At 47.3% G+C, this 24,523-nt stretch overlaps 3 protein-coding genes and 1 pseudogene across 7 annotated transcripts; 1 reads left to right on the forward strand and 3 right to left on the reverse strand.

Moving 5' to 3' along the window:
* Positions 1 to 4,706: 4,706 nt before the first annotated feature.
* Positions 4,707 to 11,278, reverse strand: LOC123111344 (cytochrome P450 714C3). 2 transcript variants are annotated; one of them, XM_044532118.1, is made up of 6 exons: positions 10,153 to 11,278; positions 9,505 to 9,723; positions 6,207 to 6,433; positions 5,878 to 6,125; positions 5,350 to 5,725; positions 4,707 to 5,260 (listed from the first exon to the last, which is right to left on the reverse strand). In XM_044532118.1, exons 1-6 carry the CDS (start codon positions 10,313 to 10,315, stop codon positions 4,835 to 4,837), a joined length of 1,659 nt encoding a protein of 552 aa, XP_044388053.1. In that variant the 5' UTR covers positions 10,316 to 11,278; the 3' UTR covers positions 4,707 to 4,834. The 2 variants fall into 2 exon arrangements, with proteins under 2 accessions (XP_044388053.1, XP_044388054.1); XM_044532119.1 differs by having other exon boundaries at positions 9,505 to 9,689; positions 10,153 to 10,271.
* Positions 11,279 to 14,953: 3,675 nt separating this feature from the next.
* LOC123111345 (uncharacterized) lies at positions 14,954 to 18,084 on the reverse strand. Of its 2 annotated transcripts, XM_044532122.1 has the most exons (3): positions 17,874 to 18,084; positions 15,746 to 17,324; positions 14,954 to 15,293 (listed from the first exon to the last, which is right to left on the reverse strand). In XM_044532122.1, the coding sequence occupies exons 2-3, from the start codon at positions 17,138 to 17,140 to the stop codon at positions 15,240 to 15,242; spliced, it is 1,449 nt and encodes a 482-aa protein (XP_044388057.1). In that variant the 5' UTR covers positions 17,141 to 17,324; positions 17,874 to 18,084; the 3' UTR covers positions 14,954 to 15,239. The 2 variants fall into 2 exon arrangements, with proteins under 2 accessions (XP_044388057.1, XP_044388055.1); XM_044532120.1 differs by lacking the exon at positions 14,954 to 15,293 and having other exon boundaries at positions 15,390 to 17,324.
* A 115-nt stretch (positions 18,085 to 18,199) lies between these two features.
* On the forward strand, positions 18,200 to 20,977 carry LOC123111347 (acetyltransferase NSI). Of its 2 annotated transcripts, none has more exons than XM_044532124.1 (4): positions 18,200 to 18,767; positions 18,904 to 18,962; positions 20,410 to 20,466; positions 20,627 to 20,977. In XM_044532124.1, exons 1-4 carry the CDS (start codon positions 18,303 to 18,305, stop codon positions 20,706 to 20,708), a joined length of 663 nt encoding a protein of 220 aa, XP_044388059.1. In that variant the 5' UTR covers positions 18,200 to 18,302; the 3' UTR covers positions 20,709 to 20,977. The 2 variants fall into 2 exon arrangements, with proteins under 2 accessions (XP_044388059.1, XP_044388058.1); XM_044532123.1 differs by having other exon boundaries at positions 18,206 to 18,770.
* A 382-nt stretch (positions 20,978 to 21,359) lies between these two features.
* Positions 21,360 to 23,552, reverse strand: LOC123111346 (bifunctional epoxide hydrolase 2-like; annotated as a pseudogene). Its single transcript, XR_006454390.1, has 5 exons — positions 23,081 to 23,552; positions 22,645 to 22,978; positions 22,316 to 22,414; positions 22,121 to 22,241; positions 21,360 to 21,912 (listed from the first exon to the last, which is right to left on the reverse strand). The product of XR_006454390.1 is annotated as a bifunctional epoxide hydrolase 2-like (transcript).
* Between the last annotated feature and the right edge of the window lie 971 nt (positions 23,553 to 24,523).

Here is a 24,523-nt window from a genome sequence, read left to right on the forward strand (position 1 = left end):
ACAAAGTGTTCTTCCGGTAAACGGGAGTTGCACAATCTCATAGTTGCAGGAACTTTGTATAAGTCATGAAGAAAGCAATAGCAATATACTAAACGATCAAGTGCTAGGCTAACGGAATGGGTCATGTCAATCACATCATTATCCTAATGATGTGATCCCATTAATCAAATGACAACACATGTCTATGGTTAGGAAACATAACCATCTTTGATTAATGAGCTAGTCAAGTAGAGGCATACTAGTGACTTTATGTTTGTCTATGTATTCACACATGTATCATGTTTCCGGTTAATACAATTCTAGCATGAATAATAAACATTTATCATGATATAAGGAAATAAATAATAACTTTATTATTGCCTCTAGGGCATATTTCCTTCACATGTCCACTCGCTCAGTCTTTCCAACCATGATGCCCAAGCTAGCAACGACCCTAGTATCCTGCATAGGCTTAGAAGGAGCTCCAGAGAAATGCAGCCACGCTTGGGTAAGAGGCTTACCCTTAGGCTCCACCAGTTTCCGCTCATGGAACTCTAGGATGCCGTCTGTACCTACCACTTTGCACATCCCAAAACTTAGCAGCCTCTGCAAATCTTCCACTGACGGGAAGTCAGCTCTAAACATGTTTGCCTCAAGACTGACGAGCTCCCAATGGAAGTCTCCAGGAGCTAGCTCTCGGAGTCGCTGCACAATCTGTGGCTCGGAGACTTGTCCTCTAGTCACCTTGACAATCCCAGTAGTCGTACTCTGAACCTCATCAGGAGCCTCCCTCTCATTCGGAGACTCAAAGAAGGTGAGTTCAGCATAGTACAATCCATACATCATAAGTGACGGTACCTGATCCCTCAAAAGCGGACACCCCTCCGATCATGGGCTGGTTTGCCACAAGTATCGCACAACACCGCCAAACACTCCGCAATAAAATGGCCCTTCTCGCCACAACGATAACATAACATTCTTTCCTTCTTGCGCGCCCACTTGGACGCCCTGTCCGAATCAGCCCTGTCCGACGCCTCCACAGAGATAGACCCCGAGCCTACATTCCCAGGAACCTCAACATCAGCGAGTGCCATCACCACCTCCATAGCCTGGGCAGACAACCCAGACTCCTCGTCAGCGCCACCAGCGGTTGTCTGCTCGACCACTACAGGTGGATGAGGCTGGCGTGGATGATAACGGCCACCTCGACCGCCTCGGCCACCACGATGACTGCGAAAACCACCGCGGTGTCGATTTCCTGGACCGGACGCCCCTTCAACAAAGCCTCTCGTCGGACCCATGAAAGGCCTCTCAACCGAACCATCACTCTGCCAGGCATACCCCCGACCACCACCCGTGGACGAGGATCCCCGATGCTGACCATCTCCATAAGCATTAAACCCATCATCACCCCATTGACCACGAGGCGCAGCCGTATTAGCTCCACCCGCCGATGGAAGCGGCGGCGGTGCCTGCGTCACCACCGGCGCGGCTCTAGATTGCGACTGCCGGGCGACAAAGTGTGCGGTCTCACGCCAGTCTGAGATGTCGCCGGTCGACAAAGAGGTGACTGCACACCTGCCGCAGCGGCCGACAAAGTCGGGTTCGGCACCGGGGGTCGCGGATTGACAGCACCACGGCCCGTCGCCGGCTGCGGCCCAACCACCGGCTGCGTGGTTCTAGCGCCCGGGGCACCATAGCCCCGGCCAGCCGCACCAACTCCGGTCGCCCCGCCGGCCGCAATCGGCCTGGGGCCGATCACCACGGGAGCAGCCCTGCCGGCACCAGCCCCCCGCGCCGGAGCACTTCCACCGCAGCCCGATCCCGGCGCAGGGCCATTTCCACGCCCGGCCCCCGGTGGCGGGCCATTTCCGCCCCTGCCAGCTCCCGGCGGTGGGGCCTGACTTCCGCGGCCAGCGGCACCTGCCGCTGCACTCTTGCCCGGAGGCGGTGCAGCACCTCTGCCGGCCATGACCCTCAGCGGGGGGATGCGCTTCGCCCGCCCAGCACCACGATCGCAGAAGGCAGGCCGGCCACAACGAAAAACCCTAGCCTGCAGCTTCTGCAGACGCCCAGGAAGAACGAACGTGCATGGGTCGAACGAAGGAGGCGACGTAGTGCTCGGGATGGACTGGGCCACATACCCAGTCGCTTCCATCCCAGCTACACACGGGCCCGGCTCACTCAGAACCGGCCCACCCCCTGGCGAACCCAGCTCGCGGCCCAACAAGGAATTCAAATGATGCGCCCGAGCGATCGCGATCCCGATCGGCTGAACAGCCGGCTGCGCCGCCACGGCCGCCGCCGGCATCAGTGGATGCCTCGCTCGCCGCCCCGATCTCTTCTTCCTCCGAACCGTAATCCACGAATCTGGCTTAATCAAATCGAATAGCGTAAGATTAGGAATACTAACCTTCAGGAGCGGACCCTTCCAAGGTCTGATTGCCATCGCCGCCGTTCTCCGGTGAACAACTCGACGGACCATCCCCTTCCCCTCTCCCGCGTGTAGCCCAACCCTCGCCGGATCGTCCGCCGGCAGGATCGAGTCTACCGTCGTGGCAACGTCATCCTCGTCGTAACCCGCACTGAAAAACTCACAAACCAAGTCGGACGGGGTCGGCATCGGCGGCGTAACCGCCGGATCTTCACCGTCCTCGTCCGCCGATCCGGCAAGCGCCCAGAAACGGCCGCCAACACCCGGGCGAGGCGTAGAAGCCGAGGGCCGCACCCCGACGGCCGTCGCCCCGTTCACCCGCGGAGTCGCCCACTGGGTCGCCCTCGCCATCTTGTCTAACCTCTGCAACCAATAGATGTATCTTCTTTATCGGCTTGCAAAACTATGTGAGACATTTTTACTTGTATTCAACTTGCAAAACTATGCTATTTTATTCGGTTAAAACTATGTTATTTGACTATATGTTTGGATGCAAAAGCAATGCAAAAATAAGCTATTTATTGAAATAAGGCGGCCAGCCGGCCACGCCGGCAGATATGGGTCGGCGAGTTGGGCGCATTGCCGACCCAAATCTGAAACAGGGCGAACGCCTGGCGGGCGGCCGACCCAATTGGACAAAATGCGGACAAAATCGCCGTCCATTTGGGTTGGCCCGTTAGAGTTGCTCTTAGAATACTTCCAGTACTCCATGTCAGGCACAAAGCATTGTGCTTTGGAATACTCCTTTCTTTGGCCTCTCCTTGCCTTCCTCTCCTCCCCTCTCCTACTCCTAAGTTTCTCCTCTCCAACAAACAACAGAAAATTCATGAAATTTCTCCTCTACTCTCCTCTCCTAAGAAAATTCAGATAATTTCATAAAATTCAAAAACTTGGAGTAATTTCAGCAAAGCCGTTACAAAATTCAGAAACTTTCATGAAATACAAAAAACAATCATACTCCTTTACAAACTTATGGAGTAAAAAATGATCATACAAATGGAGTAAAAAAAATCCACTCCACACAAGCCTTTGCAAACATATGGAGTAAAAATGATCACAAAAATGCTCAATGGACATCTTGTTAATTCTTGCAAACATATGGGGCAATCACAAATTTCTTACAAATACTCCAACATACTCCACACAAACATATGGATTACAAAATTCTTACAAACATATGGAGAAATTCCACACAAGCCTTTCATCACAAACCTCTCCACACAAGCCTATCCACACAAGCCTCTCCACACAAACCTTTCATCACAAACCTCTCCACACAAGTCTTTCATCACAAGCCTCTCTGCACAAGCCTCTCCACACAAGGCTGAATGGACATCTTGTCATAGAATCTCCAAGGCATTTTCATAGACTTCACGAGAAAAATGAATCTTAGGAGGTAGCATTCCATCCCTTTCAAATCTTTGCTTGTTCACATGTGAAATTTTGAAAGGATTCTCTCCTCCATACTTTACTGAATTTAAATTTAGTTAACTGCTTTTCTGAATTTAAATGCAATTAAGTGCATTCAAATGCATTTTAACACTTAAGTGCATTTATATGTAGTTAAAGTGAATTTTAAAGTTAATGACTTCAGTAAACTAAATTAAGTAAAGTTAACGGAATTTAAATTCAGTTAACTGAATTTTAAATTCACTGTAATTCAGTTAACTTTAAAAGATGAATTCACTAAATTTACCTCCTTATCCTCCAGGCTGATCATCTTCTCCTTCAGGTTGATCATCTTCTTTGCCACAGGTCGATCCTCATCTTTTCCAGGTGGAGAGAAATTCAGGTCAAAGTTCATCTTCTATTGCTGCTGGGAGAACAAGAAGAGGTCTGCTGGTAGGCAGCTTGATTTACTTGCTCTACTGCTGCTATATTGCAACTGCTGCTTGCTTTACTTCTGATCTGCCACAACTTGATTTACTATGGAATATCACCAAGTCTTTCTACTCCAGTTTCTAATTCACCAACATGGAGTATGGAGTATCACAATTGCAGTTTGAATGCAGTGTGAACAAGGCGAGGACATGAGGTGAGCAGGGTGAACTATGTGGGGCGATCAGGGCGAGCCCAGGCGCGGCGAGGAAGAGCCTGGGTGCGGTGGTGGCCTCCACTTGGGCGAGGGGCGGGCACGCTGGTGCTGGTGCGGCGACGCGCTGATGCTAGCGTTGGGCGGCGCGCTGGCGCAGGGCTGGCGCTGGTGCACGGCGAGGAAGAAGCAGGATCGAGACAAATTTGAGAATCAAACTGTTGAGGGTAGAAATGACTATTCACACTTTTGAGGACTGTCTGAAAACTCAAAAACGTATTATATTTTGAGACATATGAAGTATATATATGTGGCTCGCACGCCTGGTGAGTGTTGACTGTCCAAGTTCAGAACCTGGTCGACTGCAGGTCAATGAGCAACGATGGTGATCACAGCTTCTTCACCACCAATGGCATGCCGAACTCTGGCTCGATGGTCAGCCGGAACACCGGCGCGTGGCGGTACGTCGGCGACAGCGAGAAGGCGAACCTGCTCAGCAGGCGCGCCAGCACCACCTTCAGCTCCGTCATCGCCAGGTTCTGCCCGATGCAGGTCCTGGAGCCGAGCCCAAATGGCGTGTACATGTGCGCCGGCTTGCACGCCCCGGCCACACCATTGGCGAACCGGCCCGGGCGGAACTCGTCGGCGTCGGGGCCCCAGGCTTCCTTGTCCAGGTGCAGCATCGATCTGGTCACCTGGACGATCGTTCCACGGGGCACATCCAGGTCGCCAATCTTTATGTCCGTCAGGGCTTCACGCATCATCAGCGACGCCGGTGGGTACAGACGGAGAGTTTCTTGGATCACCATCGTCAGCTGCATTTCGGTGCCCGGTGCAATGCATGAATAGCAAATACACGATGTCTAGCTATATGATGATGATGGACAGAATGTTGGCTGCTCACAATTTTCAGTCGGTGGAGGGCGTCGACGTCCAACGTGCTCCTCGCATGGCAAACCTCCAGCACATCGACGCGGGCGCGCTCCTGCCACTCCGGGTGTTTGGCCAGTAACATCAGGCACCAAATGGCGGTGACCGCCGTGCTCTCGTGCCCTGCAAAGTATATGGTCTTGCAGTTGCCAACGATGAAGTCCTCGGCAGTGCCCCCATGGCCACCACCATGGGAGCCTTTGATGATCGCACGCAGAAGACCGTTATGAGTTGCCACATTCTCAGCTCCATTCTCGTTCACGTTGTCCTTTGCCAGTTCCAAGATCAGTAGCCTGACTCTCTCAACCAGATTCCGTATCTCTCGGTTGCTCTTGGTAGGCAGATGCTTCCTGCAACAGCATGAAAGAATTAGCATGATTGGCCACCGCTAGTTGTTTCATGCACAGTCCACTGAAATAAATGCCTTCCTACTTCCCTGACCGAACGTATAGAAAAATACTGGTTAAGCACGGAACACGGATTCACAATATTTTTTACTTACCACAGTGCAGAGAGTCCAACAAATGCATCCTGTTGAGAAATCGCCTTTTGAAGCTTCCTGAGCATGCAGAATATCTCTTCTCCTTTTGCGAAGCTACTCCCGAAGCAAGCCCTGGCGATTACATCTGCTGAGATGTTCCGCACATAATCATCGACAACTATCTCTGTGCTACCTCCTGCACTGTCGAGAATGTTATCCCATGCTTCTAACAGCGGAGCAGTTGCATCTTCAATCAGCTGTATCATACCCTGCATATATACAGCATACCTATAGCCATGAATACTAGTCCAAGTTAACTGTAACTCTGTAAGCAAACTGTGTGTCGTTACCTTAATCTTGTCCATGAAGAACTCCGGTGCCATGGTCTTCCTCTGATAGGCCCATTCATCACCATTCACCGTAAATAACCCTCCCCCAAGGAGGGCTTTTCGAGTTTTCTTCAGATAATTAGGCTTCCCAAGCTCTGATGGTGTCCAGTGGCCTATGTCCTTCACCATATCTGGCTGAGAAACGTGCAATATCTCCCGACCTCCTGACGAGTAAAGGAACACAGAGCCTGTCCCAAATTCATACTTTCAGTTACTTCCATGTAAGAGTTACTCCCTCCGTTCCTAAATATAAGTCTTTTTAGAGATTACACTACAAACTACATACGGATGTATATAGACAAATTTTAGAGCGTAGATTCTAGTCTATAGTGGAATCTCTAAAAAGACTTATATTTAGGAACGGAGGAAGTAGAATAAAAGACGTATATGAATACATAACAAACTTAATTCATTCTTAGATGCACTTAGATTGAACTGACTTCAAATATTCTTTTTTTTCCTCGGACACACAACTTACTGTGTGTCACTTTCATTAGAAAGGTGTCAAGAAGACAAAAGGACAGCAAGCAAAACAGAAAACATAAACCTAGGCCTAGCATGAAATGGAAACTGAAGGCAACCTGAGAACCTAGAAAACCCACTGAAAAGAACAGAGATAAACTAAAACTACAGCAAGACCTTGGCCTAAGAACCATCTGGGGGTCTAGCGTGCAGAAGGAGCCTTCTCAGCGCACTTCACACCTGCTAACTAAATAAATTGGTCGATAACTTCAGAGTCGAGGTCTATGCCATCAATGGCCTCCACCAGATGAAGAAGTTCCATCACTCCTTGCACACTTAGGGCGTGTTCTGAACTCCTCCCGCTCCAGGCTTCTCCAATTCCGCGAGCGAAGCTAGACCGAACGTTTGAGCTCCACGGAGTGGGCTTCGCGAAGCGCTGCGGGCGTCTAGTGCAAAATATTGAAGCAGCCTTTTGCCAGCTTCACGAACCGGAGAAGCGAGAAGTCCAGCGTATTTACAGCGAGGATGCCACCGCCAAGTCGTGAAAAACGATTCGCACAGTCGTGTGGCTCCTGTTCCCCGCAACAACCCGCCCGCACGCATCGGAATGGCTGGGAGAAGCTGCCAAGCAAGCCGAACGCATCAGAATAGCCAGGTGAAGTGAGAAGCTAGCTCAAGAAGCTGGATTTGTGAAGTTTTGAGAAGCTAGAGAGATTCAGAACACGCCCTTAGTGCTCAGCTGATGTCCTGGATCCACCGTTTTTGGTGCAGCACTGCGCCGATGGTCCTGGCCTTGAGCGTCTGAGATCCAACCTGCCAATTCAGCGATGAACTGCCCTCCAGTCCATCCGTCAGTCCAAAAGAGGGTCTGCTGACTGTCACCAACTAACTGTAACCCTGGAGCCCATGTGGAGAAGAGCGGTGACGTGCCAGCTAGCTTTGATCAGGAGTTGCGACCAAGGTTGAGAGGTGTTAGCTCATTGCAACCAAGGCCAGCGCACCCTCAACGACCAGTTCACCTTTCTCAGGTCTTTGATGCCCAGGCCACCCAAGTTCATAGGGTGGCAGATTCATGCAACATGACCGAGCAGCTACCACCGCTGGCGTCTTGCCAGCCCGTCCAACAGAAGCTCCCCTGCTTTTTATCAATGGCTTCCCGCAGCCACCTCGGCATATCAATTGCCAGCATGGTATCGATGGGTGCAGCTGAGATCACTGCGCAGAATACCTGATCATGACGAGCATGCCACCTTTCATGAGCATGCCAGTCAGCTAGCTTGCTGTTTATCTTGTCGAGGATAAGCTTCCAAACAGATAACAGGATTCCCAAGTAATTGATTGGGAATGCCTTCATTGGGCAAGCAAGGCGCTGCGCAGACCTCAATATCTTCCTCGCTGCAGTGAATTGGTGTCATGGAGCTCTTCTGGATGTTGGTGCGCAACTCTGATGCTGCACCAAAGGTGTTCCAGAAGCTGAAGAATAGCGTCGCACATATAACTTAGAATAAAGCTGATCATCATTTTACATTCTAAAATACCTACACCTTCTACCAAAGCATAACTTGCATGATATTAAAGTGGTTGGCAAATGAATAGCCTTCGCAACACAAAATACAGGGAAAAGGTACAGATTCAGTCAATGGAAATATTAATCACAATTTAACTATTGATTGCATCATCCACGTGGGTACATGACTGTTCAGAGTTGAAAGTCATATTGATACAAAATGACAGAGAAATGTAAGTGAATGCTTTGAGTGCTTAGTTGGGTGCACACAGGCATGTGCAAAGGAGCATATATTATCATGGCTTATAGTGCAAAAAAAAATTACTTGTCAAGGGAGAGGTAAAAAATCTAATACTTCTCAATCTAAACACCACTTGAAAGCAACTTAGTGGTGGTGGAAGTGTTGTCAATACAAATATTTGGTACATTATTTACAAGACTATCTATGTACTAACCTAAGGTGAATGCAAGGGTACGGGATTCAACGTTTTCAGGGTTGTAGACTGTAGTTCTATACTTTTTGGAAAATATGTTAGTTGAAGTAGTGTGTACTTTTTTGTTTTGAGCTTTCCTTTGGGGCTGTATTGTATGGATCTGGTGCCATCTTGATGTTTTCTTCTAATACAAAACGGCGTGCGTTTGTGTGCGTGTTCGAGAAAAAACAAGTAATCTGTACTGTCAACGCTGTAAGAAAATTGCAGTGATAGAGAGTAGCAGGGATAAGTTTAGATATGACGGTATTTTAGTCTTGTCACCCTGAATGCCAAAATATATATTTTTGATGACATGAGTCGGCGCAAATGACAGCAGAAGTTTAATATTGTGTGCTCTTTTGTCAGCTTCTACCCACCTGCCCCATCGATTTACTAATGTTCAGATTATAAAAACAATCTGATCAATAGCAATTAAGTACTACTAGTAATGAGTTGTGTAACATGGATTAGGTATTACTTACCCTTGAAAAGGACAAATGAACTCACTAGAAAAATGCGATGTAGCCATTTCTCTGACAACTGCTGTTTAAAGAACTTGATGTTACTGACTCACTTGTGTAGATCCATATAACATATCAAATGTCAGTGTACAAATCAATTAAAAGATTGTTGTTAACTAAATCGTTTTCCAAAGCAGTCAATCTCTCGAACTGATTCGTGGGGATAATTCGCCTCACAAAATTTGTAAGTGACTAGAAATATCTATCTAATAAAGATCAAGATCACAGGATCAGCCTGAAATATTCACATACGAACATAGCAAGATCATAGCATCAAAAGACACTTGCATACATACCATAAGTTTCCTTCCACACAAGGATGTGAGGGAAGAGGGTGGAGATGTAGTTGTTGCTGTCTTGCTTCTTCATAGGCTTGAGCTCATGTCGGATACGCTTCATCTCTTTGGTGTTCCCATCGAGCAAAGTAGGCTTGGGACCCTTCACACCTTGCCTTCTCAACCTCTTCCTTATCTTCTCTGGCCTTAGCCACAGGATGTTACACAAGCAAAACAAAGCTAAGCAAAGAAGAAGAGCAAGTATTAGCAAAAGTAAGCTCTCCATGCGAGGAGGCATGGAGCTGGAGGGAGGCGAGGAAGTGTTCCAGTCAAACATTCAGATACAAGACAATGCCAGAACCCTTCTTATTTGTTTGAGACTGAACATATGAATCTGACTTGCTCTTCTGGTGTATGATTATTTAATGGTACGCTATTTTCAGATCTTGGCATTCATTAACAATTAGTTTATTGTTAGATGGTCCATGCCACAGCAGCCCCAGTTAGCGAGCCCCAGGAAAGAGTTGTGGCAACTAAGTGTAGTTGGAGCAATCACAAGATCCATGGCAACTGACAACCAGATTTTACATGTATAGCAAGCTTATTAACTATGATCGGTCAGGCAAATACGTTCTGGCTCGACATACGACAGATGGCATGTGCCGGTACCTCGGCGATGAGTGATGGAGTGAAGGCAAGCTTGGTGAGCTGGCACGCTTGCTGGAGCATCGGTTTGCTGCTGTGAGCTTTTCCTCGTCTCATGCCCGAATGCGTGTGAAATATGCGCTGGCTTCCACGCTTGAGGCTTCCATGAGGTACAAGTGTGCAACATCGAACAAGCCCTGGAAAATGGTGCCACGAGGCCTATGCAGACAACCTATAAGGTTAGGACTATCCAGTCATGTGAGACAACATGTGTGCTTCTGCAGTAAGTAGAACATACAATACTTCTATTTTCAAGTCAAAATATGTGGCTGACTAAAGTTTTGTCTTTTCTCTAGTAAATTTTACTAATTATGGAAGTACTGCTTTACAATTTTAACAGTAAAAAAAACTGTACAAAGATTGTGACAGGGACAACAAGGATACATAATATTGTAAGTATGTAGTTGCTTGCGGTCCTGAAAAACATGATGGTATAATATTCACACTGCTTTCATGCTCTTGTGTCAACTTCCAGTCATTTTCACCAACGATTTTCTGGACACGAAAAGCATGCTCACACAAGATCAAAACATTGCAAGTGGAACCTAATCCACAGAGTACTACTTCCTACTTTCCAAAATACTTGAAGTTCTAGGTTTATCCTAAGTCAAACATCTTTATGTTTGACCAAGTCGATAGAAAAATATATCACGTCTACAACATCAACTATATAAAGTATGAAAATATATTTTATGATGAATCTAATGAAACTAATATGATATTGTAGATAGATAACAACAACAACAAAGCCTTTAGTCCCAAACAAGTTGGGGTAGGCTAGAGGTGAAACCCATAAGATCTCGCGACCAACTCATGGCTCTGGCACATGGATAGCAAACTTCCACGCACCCCTGTCCATAGCTAGTTCTTTGGTGATACTCCAGTCCTTCAAGTCTCTCTTAATGGACTCCTCCCATGTCAAATTCGGTCTGCCCCGACTTCTCTTGACATTCTCCACACGCTTTAGCCGTCCGCTATGCACTGGAGCTTCTGGAGGCCTGCGCTGAATATGCCCAAACCATCTCAGACCATGTTGGACAAGCTTCTCTTCAATTGGTGCTACTACCCCAACTCTACCTCGTATATCATCATTCCGGACTCGATCCTTCCTCGTGTGGCCACACATCCATCTCAACATACGCATCTCCACCACACCTAACTGTTGAACATGTCGCCTTTTAGTCAGCCAACACTCAGCGCCATACAACATTGTGGGTCGAACCGCCGTCCTGTAGAACTTGCCTTTTAGCTTTTGTGGCACTCTCTTGTCACAGTGAATGCCAGAAGCTTGCGCCACTTCATCCATCTGGCTTTGATTCGATGGTTCAAATCTTCCTCAATACCCCCATCCTCCTGCAACATTGACGCCAAATATCGAAAGGTGTCCTTCTGAGGCACCACCTGCCCATCAAGGCTAACCTCCTCCTCACACCTAGTAGTACTGAAACCACACATCATGTACTCGGTTTTAGTTCTACTAAGTCTAAACCCTTTCGATTCCAAGGTTTGTCTCCATAACTCTAACTTCCTATTTACCCCGTCCGACTATCGTCAACTAGCACCACATCATCAACTAGCACCACATCATCCACAAAGAGCATACTCCATAGGATATCTCCTTGTATATCCCTTGTGACCTCATCCATCACCAAGGCAAAAAGATAAGGGCTCAAAGCTGACCCCCGATGCAGTCCTATCTTAATCGGGAAGTCATCAATGTCGACATCACTTGTTCGAACACTTGTCACAACATTATCGTACATGTCCTTGATGAGGGTAATGTACTTTGTTGGGACTTTGTGTTTCTCCAAGGCCCACCACATGACATTACACGGTATCTTATCATAGGCCTTCTCCAAGTCAATGAACACCATATGCAAGTCCTTCTTTTGCTTTCCATAAGTTGTCGTACCAAGAAAATGGCTTCTATGGTCGATCTCCCAAGCATGAAACCAAACTGATTTTTGGTCACGCTTGTCATTCTTCTTAAGAGGGTGCTCAATGACTCTCTCCCATAGCTTCATTGCATGGCTCATCAGCTTAATTCCACGGTAATTAATACAACTCTGAACATCCCCCTTGTTCTTGAAGATTGGTACTAATATACTCCGTCTCCATTCTCATGGCATCTTGTTTGCCCGAAAAATGAGGTTGAAAAGCTTGGTTAGCCATACTATCGCTATGTCCCCGATGCCTTTCCACACCTCAATGGGGATACAAACAGGGCCCATCGCCTTGCCTCCTTTCATCCTTTTTAAAGCCAACTTGATCGCAGACTCCTGGATTCGCTGCACAAAACGCATGTTGGTCTCATCAAAGGAGTAGTCCAGTTCAATGGTAGAACTCTCATTCTCCCCATTGAACAGCTTGTCGAAGTACTCCCGCCATCTATGCTTAAATCTCCTTGTCCTTCACCAGGAGTTGGTCTGCTCCGTCCTTGATGCATTTGACTTGGCCAATATCCCTCGTCTTCCTCTCTCGGATCTTGGCCATCTCCTATAGATGTCCCTTTCGCCTTCCTTCGTGCCGAACCGTTGGTAGAGGTCCTCATACGCCCGACCCCTTGCTTCACCGACAGCTCGCTTTGCGGCCTTCTTCGCCATCTTGTATTTCTCTATGTTGTCTGCACTCCTATCCAGGTATAGGCGTCTGAAGCAATCTTTCTTTTCTTTAATCGCCTTCTGGACATCATCATTCCACCACCATGTATCCTTATCTTCGCTTCTCCTTCCCCTAGACACTCCAAACTCCTCTGAGGCCACCTTACAAATGCAAGTCGCCATCTTCATCCACACCATGTCCGCATCCCCTCCTTCCTCCCAAGGGCCCTCCTTAATGACCCTCTCCTTGAACGCCTGAGCTAATATGATATTGTAGATATTGGTATATTTTCCTATGAACTTGGTCAAACTTAAAAATGCTAGGACAAACCTAAAACTTCAAGTATTTTGGAATGGAGGGAGTACCATCTAACAATACGCTACAAATATGAAGTAGTGATCTCACAAACTACGTACATGGGAAATTGATCTTTTACCCGAACAGTGAACATGAATGGTAAACAAGAAGGATCCGAATATTAAACTGTGCTTTCACCCGTATGGGCATGCTCAATTTAAATAAAGGTATGCTTATTGACTATCTGCTTAAGCAATAATGTGCTCAGAACTTTGTTTGACGAAGTTGTATGAAGCAGATGTAGAATCTAGATTTGAATATTTGATGTGCCACTAAACTCAAGGGTTCAAAATGCAGCAAGTGATAATGTTCATATTGTTTTTTTAAAGGAACATGCAGTTGTACTGCCGATGCATTTCAGAGGGGAAGCAATATAATGTCAGTTACTCCCTCCGATCCATATTACTTGTCTTAGATTTGTCAGTTACAAGACAGCAAAGGTAGTTTTCCCAAAGAAAAGAAAGAAAGCATAGAAAACTAATCCGGCTCAGGCTCTGGCTCGTTTTCTCCGAAGGTATCTCAAGTAATGGAGTGAGCAAGGGCCATATTCACTTTGATCATGCTAAGTACCTGGTCAGCCGAGCAGATAGAATTTTGAAAGACTCGCATGTTTCTCTGCTTCCAAATGTTCCAGCAGCCATAGATAGACACCGAGAGGTGGTAGGCAGGGAGCTTGCATGCAGTGTCAGTCCACCAAGAGGCCGGGGATAGGCAGGATGAGTGCCGGTTGCTGAAGCCAATCCGCAGTCAGGTGCCAGACCTCACGTGCGAAGGAGCAATGGAGTAGCAAATGTGCAGGGGTTTCAGGCTGTTGATCGCAGAGGTTGCAAGGGCCATTGTTCGGCCAGCCCCGCTTCAGAAGGTTGTCGTTGGTGAGGACGCGTTCCCAAAGCCATAGCCAAATGAAAAATCTACACTAGGGTTCAACTCTAGCCTTCCATAGCTTCCAGACATTGGTGGCTGCAGAAGAACCAGTGAACTGCTGCAGATAAGCCGAGCTAGGCAAGTACTTCAAGTTAGGAGTCCACTTCCAAGAAATTTTGTGGACCACATCTGAAAGCTGAATATTTCTGAGAAGCAACCAAAGGTCAATGAACTGATGGGGTTGGGTGGCGTTGCAGATGTGTTGCAGCCTTGTGAGTCTGAGATTCTAAGTATAGACATACATACACATACAAGAGCAAATGCATGCATCGAGTCTTCCTCTAGAGAAGGAAATGAGGTAAGGGAATAGAATGTATCTGGAATGGCCTCATGTGGATCCTCTTCATCTGCTGGGTGTTGCCATAGAGGTACACATGCTTGGGACCGTTTATTCCTTTCCTTACCACACATCTACTCTCTAGACTTACCATACAGTTCATATAAGTCAACAAGAGTTTGAGATGGGAGGTAATTAGTGCTCAGCTCCTTCATACGCGTACTCTCCTGAAATGAATGTCACTTCCTATTTTCCTAATCTATTCATTTCTCACCATTAAAACATTGTTTTCAGATCACAAGGCAACACCAAGTAGACAGCCTTCATTGATCTTCAATGCATGGTGGTGTCTATTCATCAGTAGGATGGTAGCAAACTGGTTTCCGCCTTCTGCTTGCGTACTATTCGCTGCCCTGTTTTACCTCATGAAAACATACAAGCTACCACAAAATATATGGCCTCATTTGGTTTGTAGGAATTCTGTAGGATAGGATTTTTAAAGGAAAAACTTCTTTGGAGCCCTTTGGTTTGTAGGAATGGATTCCTATTCCTGCATAGGATATGAATCAATCCTTCACATTTCAAAGGAAAAAAGAAACATTAGCCTAGACTCAATGGAAAAATTCCTATACTATGCATCAAATGACATCTCTTTCCCTATAGGAATTGAGATGCATGTCATCTCACTTCCTATGATTTTCCTATTACAATGATATTCCTATCCTATGGACCAAAGGAGGCCTATACCTGAATACCTCTGCAGCAGTCATGCACTCATGCTGCAAGCAGCTAGTTTAGCTAGGCAAGAGCTACTTATGGAAAAGCAAAAGGGGCAAGACAAACCTATACATGAGCATCAACGAATAGAGAAATACCTCACAGCCAGCGCTGGTTAAATTTCTAACGTGAGGTGAACTGGAGTCTGGAGGCATCTTGAGTCTTCAGACTGCAGATTATATTAAGACATGGATTGAACTTTGAAGCAGAGATTAATTGCAGTTACAGCAATATGAAGCAGAGGACATCCAATCACAAGTAGCAGTTGAATAACAACAGCAGGCATCAATACACACTTTGCTGAACTGAGCAAAGTGGTGGAAAATATATAGTTTTGAACTCGGTTACAGGAACAACTCAATGGGTCTCCTCACTTATCACATTGACCAAAACTTCAAATCAAACTTTTTACAGAGAAAGCACTGCCAACAATCGAGTACCACCACACAGTAAATTCGGGATCAGTACACATGTACTGGATATCTAGAACATGGACCACCAACTTCTTTTTGTGTCTACAAGTGCTGCAGAGGCACTCTGGGATCCACGACACAGTCGCCTTCTACCACTACTGGTAGGATTTGCAAAGCACAAAACCAGAGCTAAACCGACAAAGCTTACTGCTGGAGCAACTGCAATAAACAGCCATCGACGGTGGTTACGTGCTCTGTTTGACTGCTCAGCAACATGAACACCATGTTCACTTGTATTAGTCACTTCCACTGCATCATTAAACATGTCCTGAGTTTCTTCAACCTCAGGTTCATCAGAACCTTCTTCACCAATTTCCTGCAGATGGGTGTGTTCCTCCACCCCAAGGACATCTCTTTCATTTGTTGCAGCTCGCTCAGACCTCTCGGATTCTGGATCATCTGTAGGAAGTTCATATCGGCAAACTGGGCATGTATTCCTGGAACTAAGCCACGGCAAGATGCACGATGAATGATATAGATGCATGCATGGTAGCTGTTTTGCTCTAGTTCTGATAGGCATCGGGTCTTTGCAGACTGGACAGATCACACCACCATCTGCCTCATGGCTTGTGGAGATAACCAGAGAGGGAAGATTTCCAATGAAGGATGTCGCTGCAGGTGGAGCTCCTCTTCTGGAACTGTCGTCCTCAGCAAATTGTTCAAGAATCATCTCAAACTGTCTTGCATCAGCATAATCACCAGGATTCCCAACAAAAGGTGCTCTGACATCTGGCCCTTCCATGTCTGCCATCAAGTTGGTCATATTTGGTCTTTGACTTCTCCAAGTCCATACCCCATCTTCAGACTCCCACCCAGTCAATTCACTGGGGCCAATGCCACGTGATTGCGGCTGGTGCTGCTGCATGGCGTCAACTGCTTCATCAAAATCAGACTCTTCCAACTGCACATCTTCATCCTCTTGGTCATCTGAATCCCACTGGTCTATTCCAGCATTCATGGGATCAATATCTGTATCGGTATTCATGTAGCTCTCGTTGTCAAGTTGAATGGTAATCTCCCTTCCCATCATGCTACGTTGACCTAGAGAAGCATCTGACTCCCCGCCATAGTCACCAAAACTGATGTTTGATTCAAGCTCGTCAAACACAGAATCAGCATAACTGAGGCCATCACTCTCATCATCTGAAGCATGCCACCGTTGGGACTGGTTTGGTGTAGAATTATAAGATGCCAGCTGTCGCACAACGGTCGGAGAATCAATATCTGCTTCATGGCCTTGTCTAGCTAAGTTGATCAGTTGGGAGAACTGCTGTGAGAATGCATCCTCATTAGATTCCAGACTTGCAGTGCTAGATCTCCGCCTTCTTTGTCGTCTCTGCTGACTAGTGCTGGTTGTTACATCTCTTTGGCTATCATTAAGCACAGTAGCCTTGCATTCCCTGCATATAGCTAAAGCTTCAAAGCTATTGGTCACCTCAGTATCCAAAGTAAAAGGTCTCGTGCAAACTAGGCATTGAGCATCTGGTTGGCTGGCAACGAGCTCAAAGTCGCTAGATTGTGTCTGATTGCCAGACATGGGCATCTTGTACTAGTAAATCTGACACACTGAGATGTGTAAGCAGTGCGCTGGTGAAAAGAACAAGGGGCGCTGTTGCAGATAACAAGTGGTCTAAATGGAAACAGAGGTATGTCCTGCTTAATTCCAGGGTCAGGTCTTTATCAGATACATTGTTGAGCACGCACAAAAGTTCTTTCCAGATGTCAACCTGACAAAGAAAAGCAAGCGACTGCTCCAGTTAATGACGCAGTAGAAATATGCAGCGTACATTAAACCAGATGACTATGATAAAAAAAATGGATAAGCGATTAAGCATATCTGCAAATAGAATGCAGCAGCTAACAAACAACGTATTCACATGACCAAACTGGATACTTTTACTACTGAGGACCAGCAACCACACCAACCAAATCATTTGCGGAGTCCCCCGTGTTTTCCTTCATTAGTTTCATCTAACATACGATCTTATCAATTTAATCGCCACCCTCTTTTTATCACGGAACAACCTGCCGCAAGAGATCCACGCAGACAAACTAAACAATAATGAAAAGCAGCACTGGCTACACAGGAGAGGTACCGAGATCGTACGCGCTTCATTAACGAGCAGCCGACTCCCCGATTTCCACTACAACGGGGCGCTAATATCAAACGCGAGGGGAAAATATTTTGCGCGGATTTGGAGAAGAGCCGCAGCCATTTGCGATGCGACAGCAAACAATCAGTTGACGGTAAGGTCCAAGGGTTCGAAGAAAATCACCTTCGCCTCGAAAATCTAGGCCGTGATGCGGCGGGAGAGAACTTCGCCGGCGGGAACAGCGATCTGGGAGTCGTAGACCAATCTCGGCGATGCTGGGGCTCGGCTAGGGGAAGAGGACGACGTCGGAATTGGGGGTTGGAGATCGGCGGATCGCGGAGGAAAGGGAAAGGTTGGAGTTTTTTTTTTTAACAGTTGCAGGATTTATTTCGAGTTTTTTCTGCGGGAGAAAAGAGACAACCGTGGCGGGCTTGTTCGAGTAGGCCCATTGAAGCTTGGGCGCTCGGCCCATTGAGAACCACACGCACGCCGATGTCCCAGGGGCAGTAGCGTCTTTCCCGCTCGATTCGTCGCCATCACCAACCTCCATTGGCGCCCACCCGCAGAGCTCCACTTCCACGGGACCACGACCACTCACTCGTCACCCTCCCCATGGCCGCCGGCGTGAGCAGGCTTCCGCCGCGTCTCACCACGCTTGCGGTCAAATCCTCGCCGACACCGAGCCCCTTCGGCCCCAACAAGCGCGTCGCCAGGCCCAGGCTCTGGCCCCCGCCGATCTCCATCTCCATGGACCCAGCCCTCGTCGACCCGGCCCACCTCCAGGCCCTCATGCTCGCCTGCGCGCACTCCTGCGCCATACGCCTCTCCCCGCCGGAAGCCGCCGCGCGGCCGGAGCCCGTCGACATCCGCAAGCTCCGCACCGCCGTGGCGCACAGCTTCCTGGTCGTGTCCGTCTTCTGCGGGACCAGGTTCTTGGAGGAAGACGACGGAGGGGACGACCGGCGCTTCATGGGCCTGGAGCTAGACCTCGGGCTCGGGCGGCGTGGGGAGCAGCGGCTCGTCGGGTTCGGACGGGCCGTCTCCGACATGGGGCTCACCGCCTCCGTCCATGACGTCGTGGTGATCTTCTCCTCTCTTCTTGCTTGTAGAATTGCCAGTGAGGCGTTCTTGATTTTACAGTGGCAAACGGCGTGAAACCAATGGTTATCGCTCCAGCGCGTGTGTTCATGGAACTATCTTCAGTGACTTTCAGGTTCATCCATCAGTGCAGAGGAGAGGAATTGGGCGCAAAATACTTGAAAAAATTACAAGGTAGGTTGCTGACATTGGATTTTTCTGGTGAAGTCTGAAAGGGGCTAACTTCTGAGTTGACCTAATAGAGGGAAAATAGCATTCATGCCTTCTTATGTAAACTGTGCAAGTTAGCAATAACGAAGCAGAAAACACATGATGTTCCTTTCATGGACTCAAATAGAGACCTCTTGCACCGAAACATACAAATCTCCTGCACCATTGGAAAGAAACGACCGAGTGATAAGCAAACAGAAGATAATATCCTGCGTTTGAAATATGCTTCTTACTTGATAAAACTATCTTCAGGGTATTGTGTTTCTCTGTTAAACATAGTATCCCAGTCATCACGCATATATCATACTCTCTCCGTCCCAAAATTCTTGTCTTACATTTGTCTAGATACGGATGTATCTAATACTAAAACCAGTGGCGGAGCTTGCAAGAAAAAGTTGGGCGGGCCAAAAAAAAGAAGAGCATAATTTTTTTTTAAATTGAACCAAGAAAAAGTTGGTCATAACCACATTTTTTCTTTTAGTACTCTATCCATGATGTGAAAAGACCAAATCAATTGTACCACATTACAATTTTTATAAGCTAAAAATAATCAAGGTATTAATTTTAAAAATACAGTATTTAGGGAGATATACATTGCAGTAGACTAGCACGAACGTGGCGGTTGCATAGATGTCTCTGACCGTGGCTGATGCATGCATTTGTGTTGTAGTAACCGTGAAGGGGACAACTGAATTAGTGAGCGTTGATTGCTGCAGCAAGGTGTTAATCAAGGCGAGAAGATTACTTTTTTCTGAATTGGGAGAAGATTACGGCGGGCAATGGATGCTCCCTGCTCTGCAGCGCTGCTTCGTGCTTAAGACGGGGAGAGTTTGGAGCAATGCGCTGCTTGCCTGAGGAATTTACCGCCTAGTAACCGAAGTACAATTGAGCTGGGTTGGGAAAATGTACATAGCTTACTAAAAAAATGTCAAAAACCTGGGCGGGCCATAGCCCGGTTTAGCCCCTACAAAGCTCCGCCCCTGACTAAAACGTGACTTGATACATCCGTATTTAGACAAATTCAAGACAAGAATTTTGGGACGGAGGGAGTACTTACCTGGACAGGTAACATTAGCACGGCTGTTTGTCGGTAGCAAAGCTTACTTGACCGACAGACTATAAAGTGATTTATGTTATGTTTTTCTTGGGGTACAGACTTCACAGTTTTCTTGTATTACTTTGACTGCATATTGAAACATGAACAGTGAATGTATCTCTGGATCGACTAAACTCAGAGGTTGGAACAACATGCTTATGCACAATACAAAGTACTTGAGCAGAGATAATCGTAGTGTCAAAAAACGTCTTATATTAACTTACAGAGGGATTATATTTTAAAAGGTGCTGATTTATTTGCTGTCCAAAGTTTAAGCTTCATCTAATTTGCTTGTTTCTGAAACAATCTCTCCAGGGTACTCCATAGCAGAGGTATTTATGACATTTCCGCATTATGCACAGGAAAGGAGAGGTATGGCTTTCTTACCTAATTTGGTGGACTTCATGAATGTCCTTTCGTGTTATCTGTAAAGGGGGAAGCGGTGATCTACTTCTACCTCCACATATCACCTGCAATAGAATCTTATGACAGTATATGATGATGTTTACACATCTTTTGGTACTGTTTGCAGGCCATTTTTTGAAGCATGTGGATTCGATGATGATGCCATGGGTGCCACAACAATGATGTACACTAGAAACTTGCACGAGTAGCATTCCTATGGATGGTTGGCAATCTGCACAATGATACTACCACGGCTCCTTTTTTGCTGGTTATTATCTGCTGCCACCTGAGAATGCCGACTGTAAAGAGGGTTCTGCGATCCAGCAGTGGTTTTACCCCTCTAACTGGATCCGGTATCCATGGTGCCCCAGCCTTTTCTGTCTCCGAGGAAACCGGCCGAATAAATTAGAGAAACTTGTGGACACGGTAGTACACTTCACCTTTTTATCATGTGTGGAAGATGGCATTATTTATAGCATGTTCAGAATCCGGACCAGCATTTGTAAATTTACCACTGATGGTAAAAGCTTGTGTGTTTACAGAGATAAATGTTTGTACACATTGTTTTCGTCGTCATGGATGTCGGCACACAAAGAGTGAATCACATAAAGAGAACTTTGATATACATAAACTGTAGATTTGTGGACGGTTGGTGCTGTCAAATTTTATTGGGAAATTTTCCTTCATCAAGTTATGTTGCAGGATAGACAACAGCATAAATAAATCAAGGGAAATGTCCGCAGGATTTCAACTCTATGCAAAAGATTAAACAGTACTACCTCCGTCCCATAATATAAGAGCGTTTTTAACACACGTTCTTATATTATGGGGCAGAGAGAGTAATTGATACATCCATGACATTCTGTAAACAACAACCCTTTGCTCTACGTCTACCACTTTACAAATAAGAAGTTTTAGTTACAGGAAGATGGTGATGATTCGATGGGACCAACCAATCCAATGAATTCTTCTCAGCCTCTGGGTTTTGTGCAGTAAGATTCTCTTATCCAACTTTGCACAAAAGCTTCATCGTATATAAACACCCATGGCTATTAAATGATGGATCTCCAACAGAAATGCAATCTCCAATCGTTAAACTGCAATCTCGTTATCCCTGTCGAGACAATTGTAGGTCCATCTGTTCTTTTTTTTTTTTTGAGAACAGGTCTTCTGCATATGCATTTACCAGCATGCATCGTCATACAGCTGCTTGGAACACATGCTCATCTGGAGTTCCAAAGGCCCTCTGTAGGAACCGTTCGACGACAGAAAGGAATTCTTCAGCTCGTTCCTCCTGGGGCAAGTGCCCACAATTCTTGATAACCTCAAATGTCGCGCCAGGAATCGCACGCGCTAGACGTTCAGCATTTGAAGCTGGAACAAGGCGGTCTGTGTCGCCAGTCACCACTAGCACTGCAATGATAAGACAATCAAAACTATTCAGAAATAACATTGTTTACCGATCTTCTGTTAAAGAGAAGATTGTCTTATGTATCGTGTATTAGAGCATTCAAAACTTCATCTGAAATTTCTAGGGACATCAGCACATATTTAGTCCAGCAGTAGCACTAACTACACAGATAAGGATAACATGACCACTAGAAGAAGCATATAGTTGAACCTGGGCATGAGATCTCAGAGAGCCTCTTCGATACTGGCACTCTTGACTTAGGTGTAGAATCTGTGATCATGGATATAGTGTACTCCAAGAGAGCCGTCTCCCATCCCTTGGATCTTAGTGGCTGAAAGAAATTCCATGAACAACAATATGAGTAGGTCTTTCTCACTTGGAGATATTTTCCTACAGAGAACTCACCTTGGTGTAGCCTTGAATAACATGATCAGTTACTTTGCTTGGGTCATACCATGCATTACGAACGCCCGTTACGCCGAATTTATCCATGATCAATCTCACCTATGAAAAGGAATCCAACCACAAAAGTTGCAGGAACTAGAAGTCTGTATTTTGACTATTTAAGAAGTACTCCCTCTGTTCCAAAATTCTTGCCGTGGTTTTTGTTCAAAATTTGAACTAAAACCAGGACGTATTTTGGAACGGGGGGATTAAATTCTAAATTTTGCGGGTTCTTTAGGGTCCTAAATTTTGTGTTTTAGTCAGTAGTGAGTCAGGAAAGAGCAACATACCAGACTCGCCGCCAGTGAAGATCGTAGAAAGGCCACAAGAACCTTAGAAGACAAAGCTCTGACCGTATCCTGTATTGCCATGACCAACTTGAGAACAAGCCCTGCAAGCCACATACACATGCCAAGAAACCCTCTCCATATCCTAGCAAATGGATTTGGTGCTGCATTGTTATCATCAGAATCCTTCTTGTCTGCCCCTTCCTGCTCCTCTACGCTGTTCTCTTTCTCACCCTTCCTCGGCGCGAAAATCGCCGGTGCAACCAGCACCAGCGCCGCTACCCGCTCGGGCGCCTCGAAGTACGCCTCCACTGCAACGAGGCAACCGGCAGAGTGCCTGGGATGACCCAAACCGGAAAATTAATCTCAATGTCCCTTATCAAACAAAACTAGCAATGCAGCGATACAGAAAAATGCAGTGCAGAGTGTGCATCTGTACCCAACAAGGACGGCCTTCCCGGCGCCGAGGTGGTCTATGAATGCCAGTGTGGCCATGGCCGAGAAGGCCATGGAGTAAGGGTTGAGAGGCTTGGTGTCATCGCCGGACCATCTGGCCCGGGAGGTCAGGCCAAACGCCGGCCGGTCGAAGGCGAGGACCTTGGCACCGGCGATGCGGGCGAGTGGCCGCATGACGCGGCTCCAGGAGAACATCGACGCGCCGAAGCCCTGAAGCAGCACTATAGGCAGCCCGACCTGACTCCTGGCGACGGCGGAAGCCCGAGGACTGGTCGCCGGAATCCTCGTCCTCGTGATGAGCGCAGACCTTGTGGTGGACCCTGACGCCGTTGATCTCGTAGAAGCTGCTGTCAGGGTCCGCGAGCGCGTCCGGGTCGAGGAGCTCGTCCTGGTCGATGCCGGCCACGAGCCGGCGGCGGCGCGGAGGCATCTGCGTACCGCTGCCCGGAACCGATCCTGCGTTTGCTTCGGGGTTTAGTGCGTGCTTGTGTTTGGGGAAAGTGAAAAAAGATATTCGCAATTTCGAACCACTTTCTAGCGCAACGATCCCAATTTTTCGCTCCAAGAAGAAGAGCACCCCAACCTCCTTTTCTCGGAACACCAATTTGAAGCATCTCTCCTATCCTATCGAAATGTAAAATCTTTCACTCCCAATGCAAGAAAAGGAAGTTACCGGCAGGGAACTCGGCGGCGGCGGCTGAAGGCGGGGGAGGACCGGCCGTGCGGCGAGCGCGGAGAAGTGGACGACGGCTGTGCGCGGCGGCGGCGGTGGAGGGGAGAATGTTTGCGACGGCGGGCGGCGGGGGTCGGAGGGAGAGGAGCGTCAGCATCTGATCAGGCCCCAGCCGGCGCGGGAAGCTGACGGGCGGATGGTCGTTGGCTGGAAGGATTCGGCGGAAGCTTAGCGTGGATTGCGTGGGGGCCGCCGGCAGTGGCACGACGGCCTGAGGCTGTAATCCGGGAGCTAGCGATGTGTCAGTGCTATGGTACGTTGCCCCTGTTTCAAAATTTGGATCTTGTGCCGACCAGCTTAGCATTAGCTCATTCACACACACACAAAAAAAAAAAAAACTTGGCATTAGGTCGTTGCACGCGTCGTTAAAGCATATCCCTACAAACTCTAAGCTCCCTAGAATTCGCGGCCTCTGCTACGCAGAGGCTGTGGTAGCCCGCGTGGGCCTTGGCTTGTGAAATGGTGAAACACTTTTGAAGGCCGCTGGACCCACTCGCATCATGTCGTGGTGTTGTTGCATTCACTAAGGTTTACATGTTTGCCATTTGTTTACCTAAAAAAACGTGTCTGCCCTTTGTAGCGTGCAGGGTCAACTGATTCTGGCGGCGCGGAGACTGGAAGCCGCCGTCTCTGCCGGATCTTGCGTACTTCCTTCCTCGCCGAATGGGGTGGAGGACTGCGGCGCTCGCCGTA

Source organism: Triticum aestivum, chromosome 5B (assembly GCF_018294505.1).
Source record: "Triticum aestivum cultivar Chinese Spring chromosome 5B, IWGSC CS RefSeq v2.1, whole genome shotgun sequence".
NCBI lineage: Eukaryota > Viridiplantae > Streptophyta > Magnoliopsida > Poales > Poaceae > Triticum > Triticum aestivum.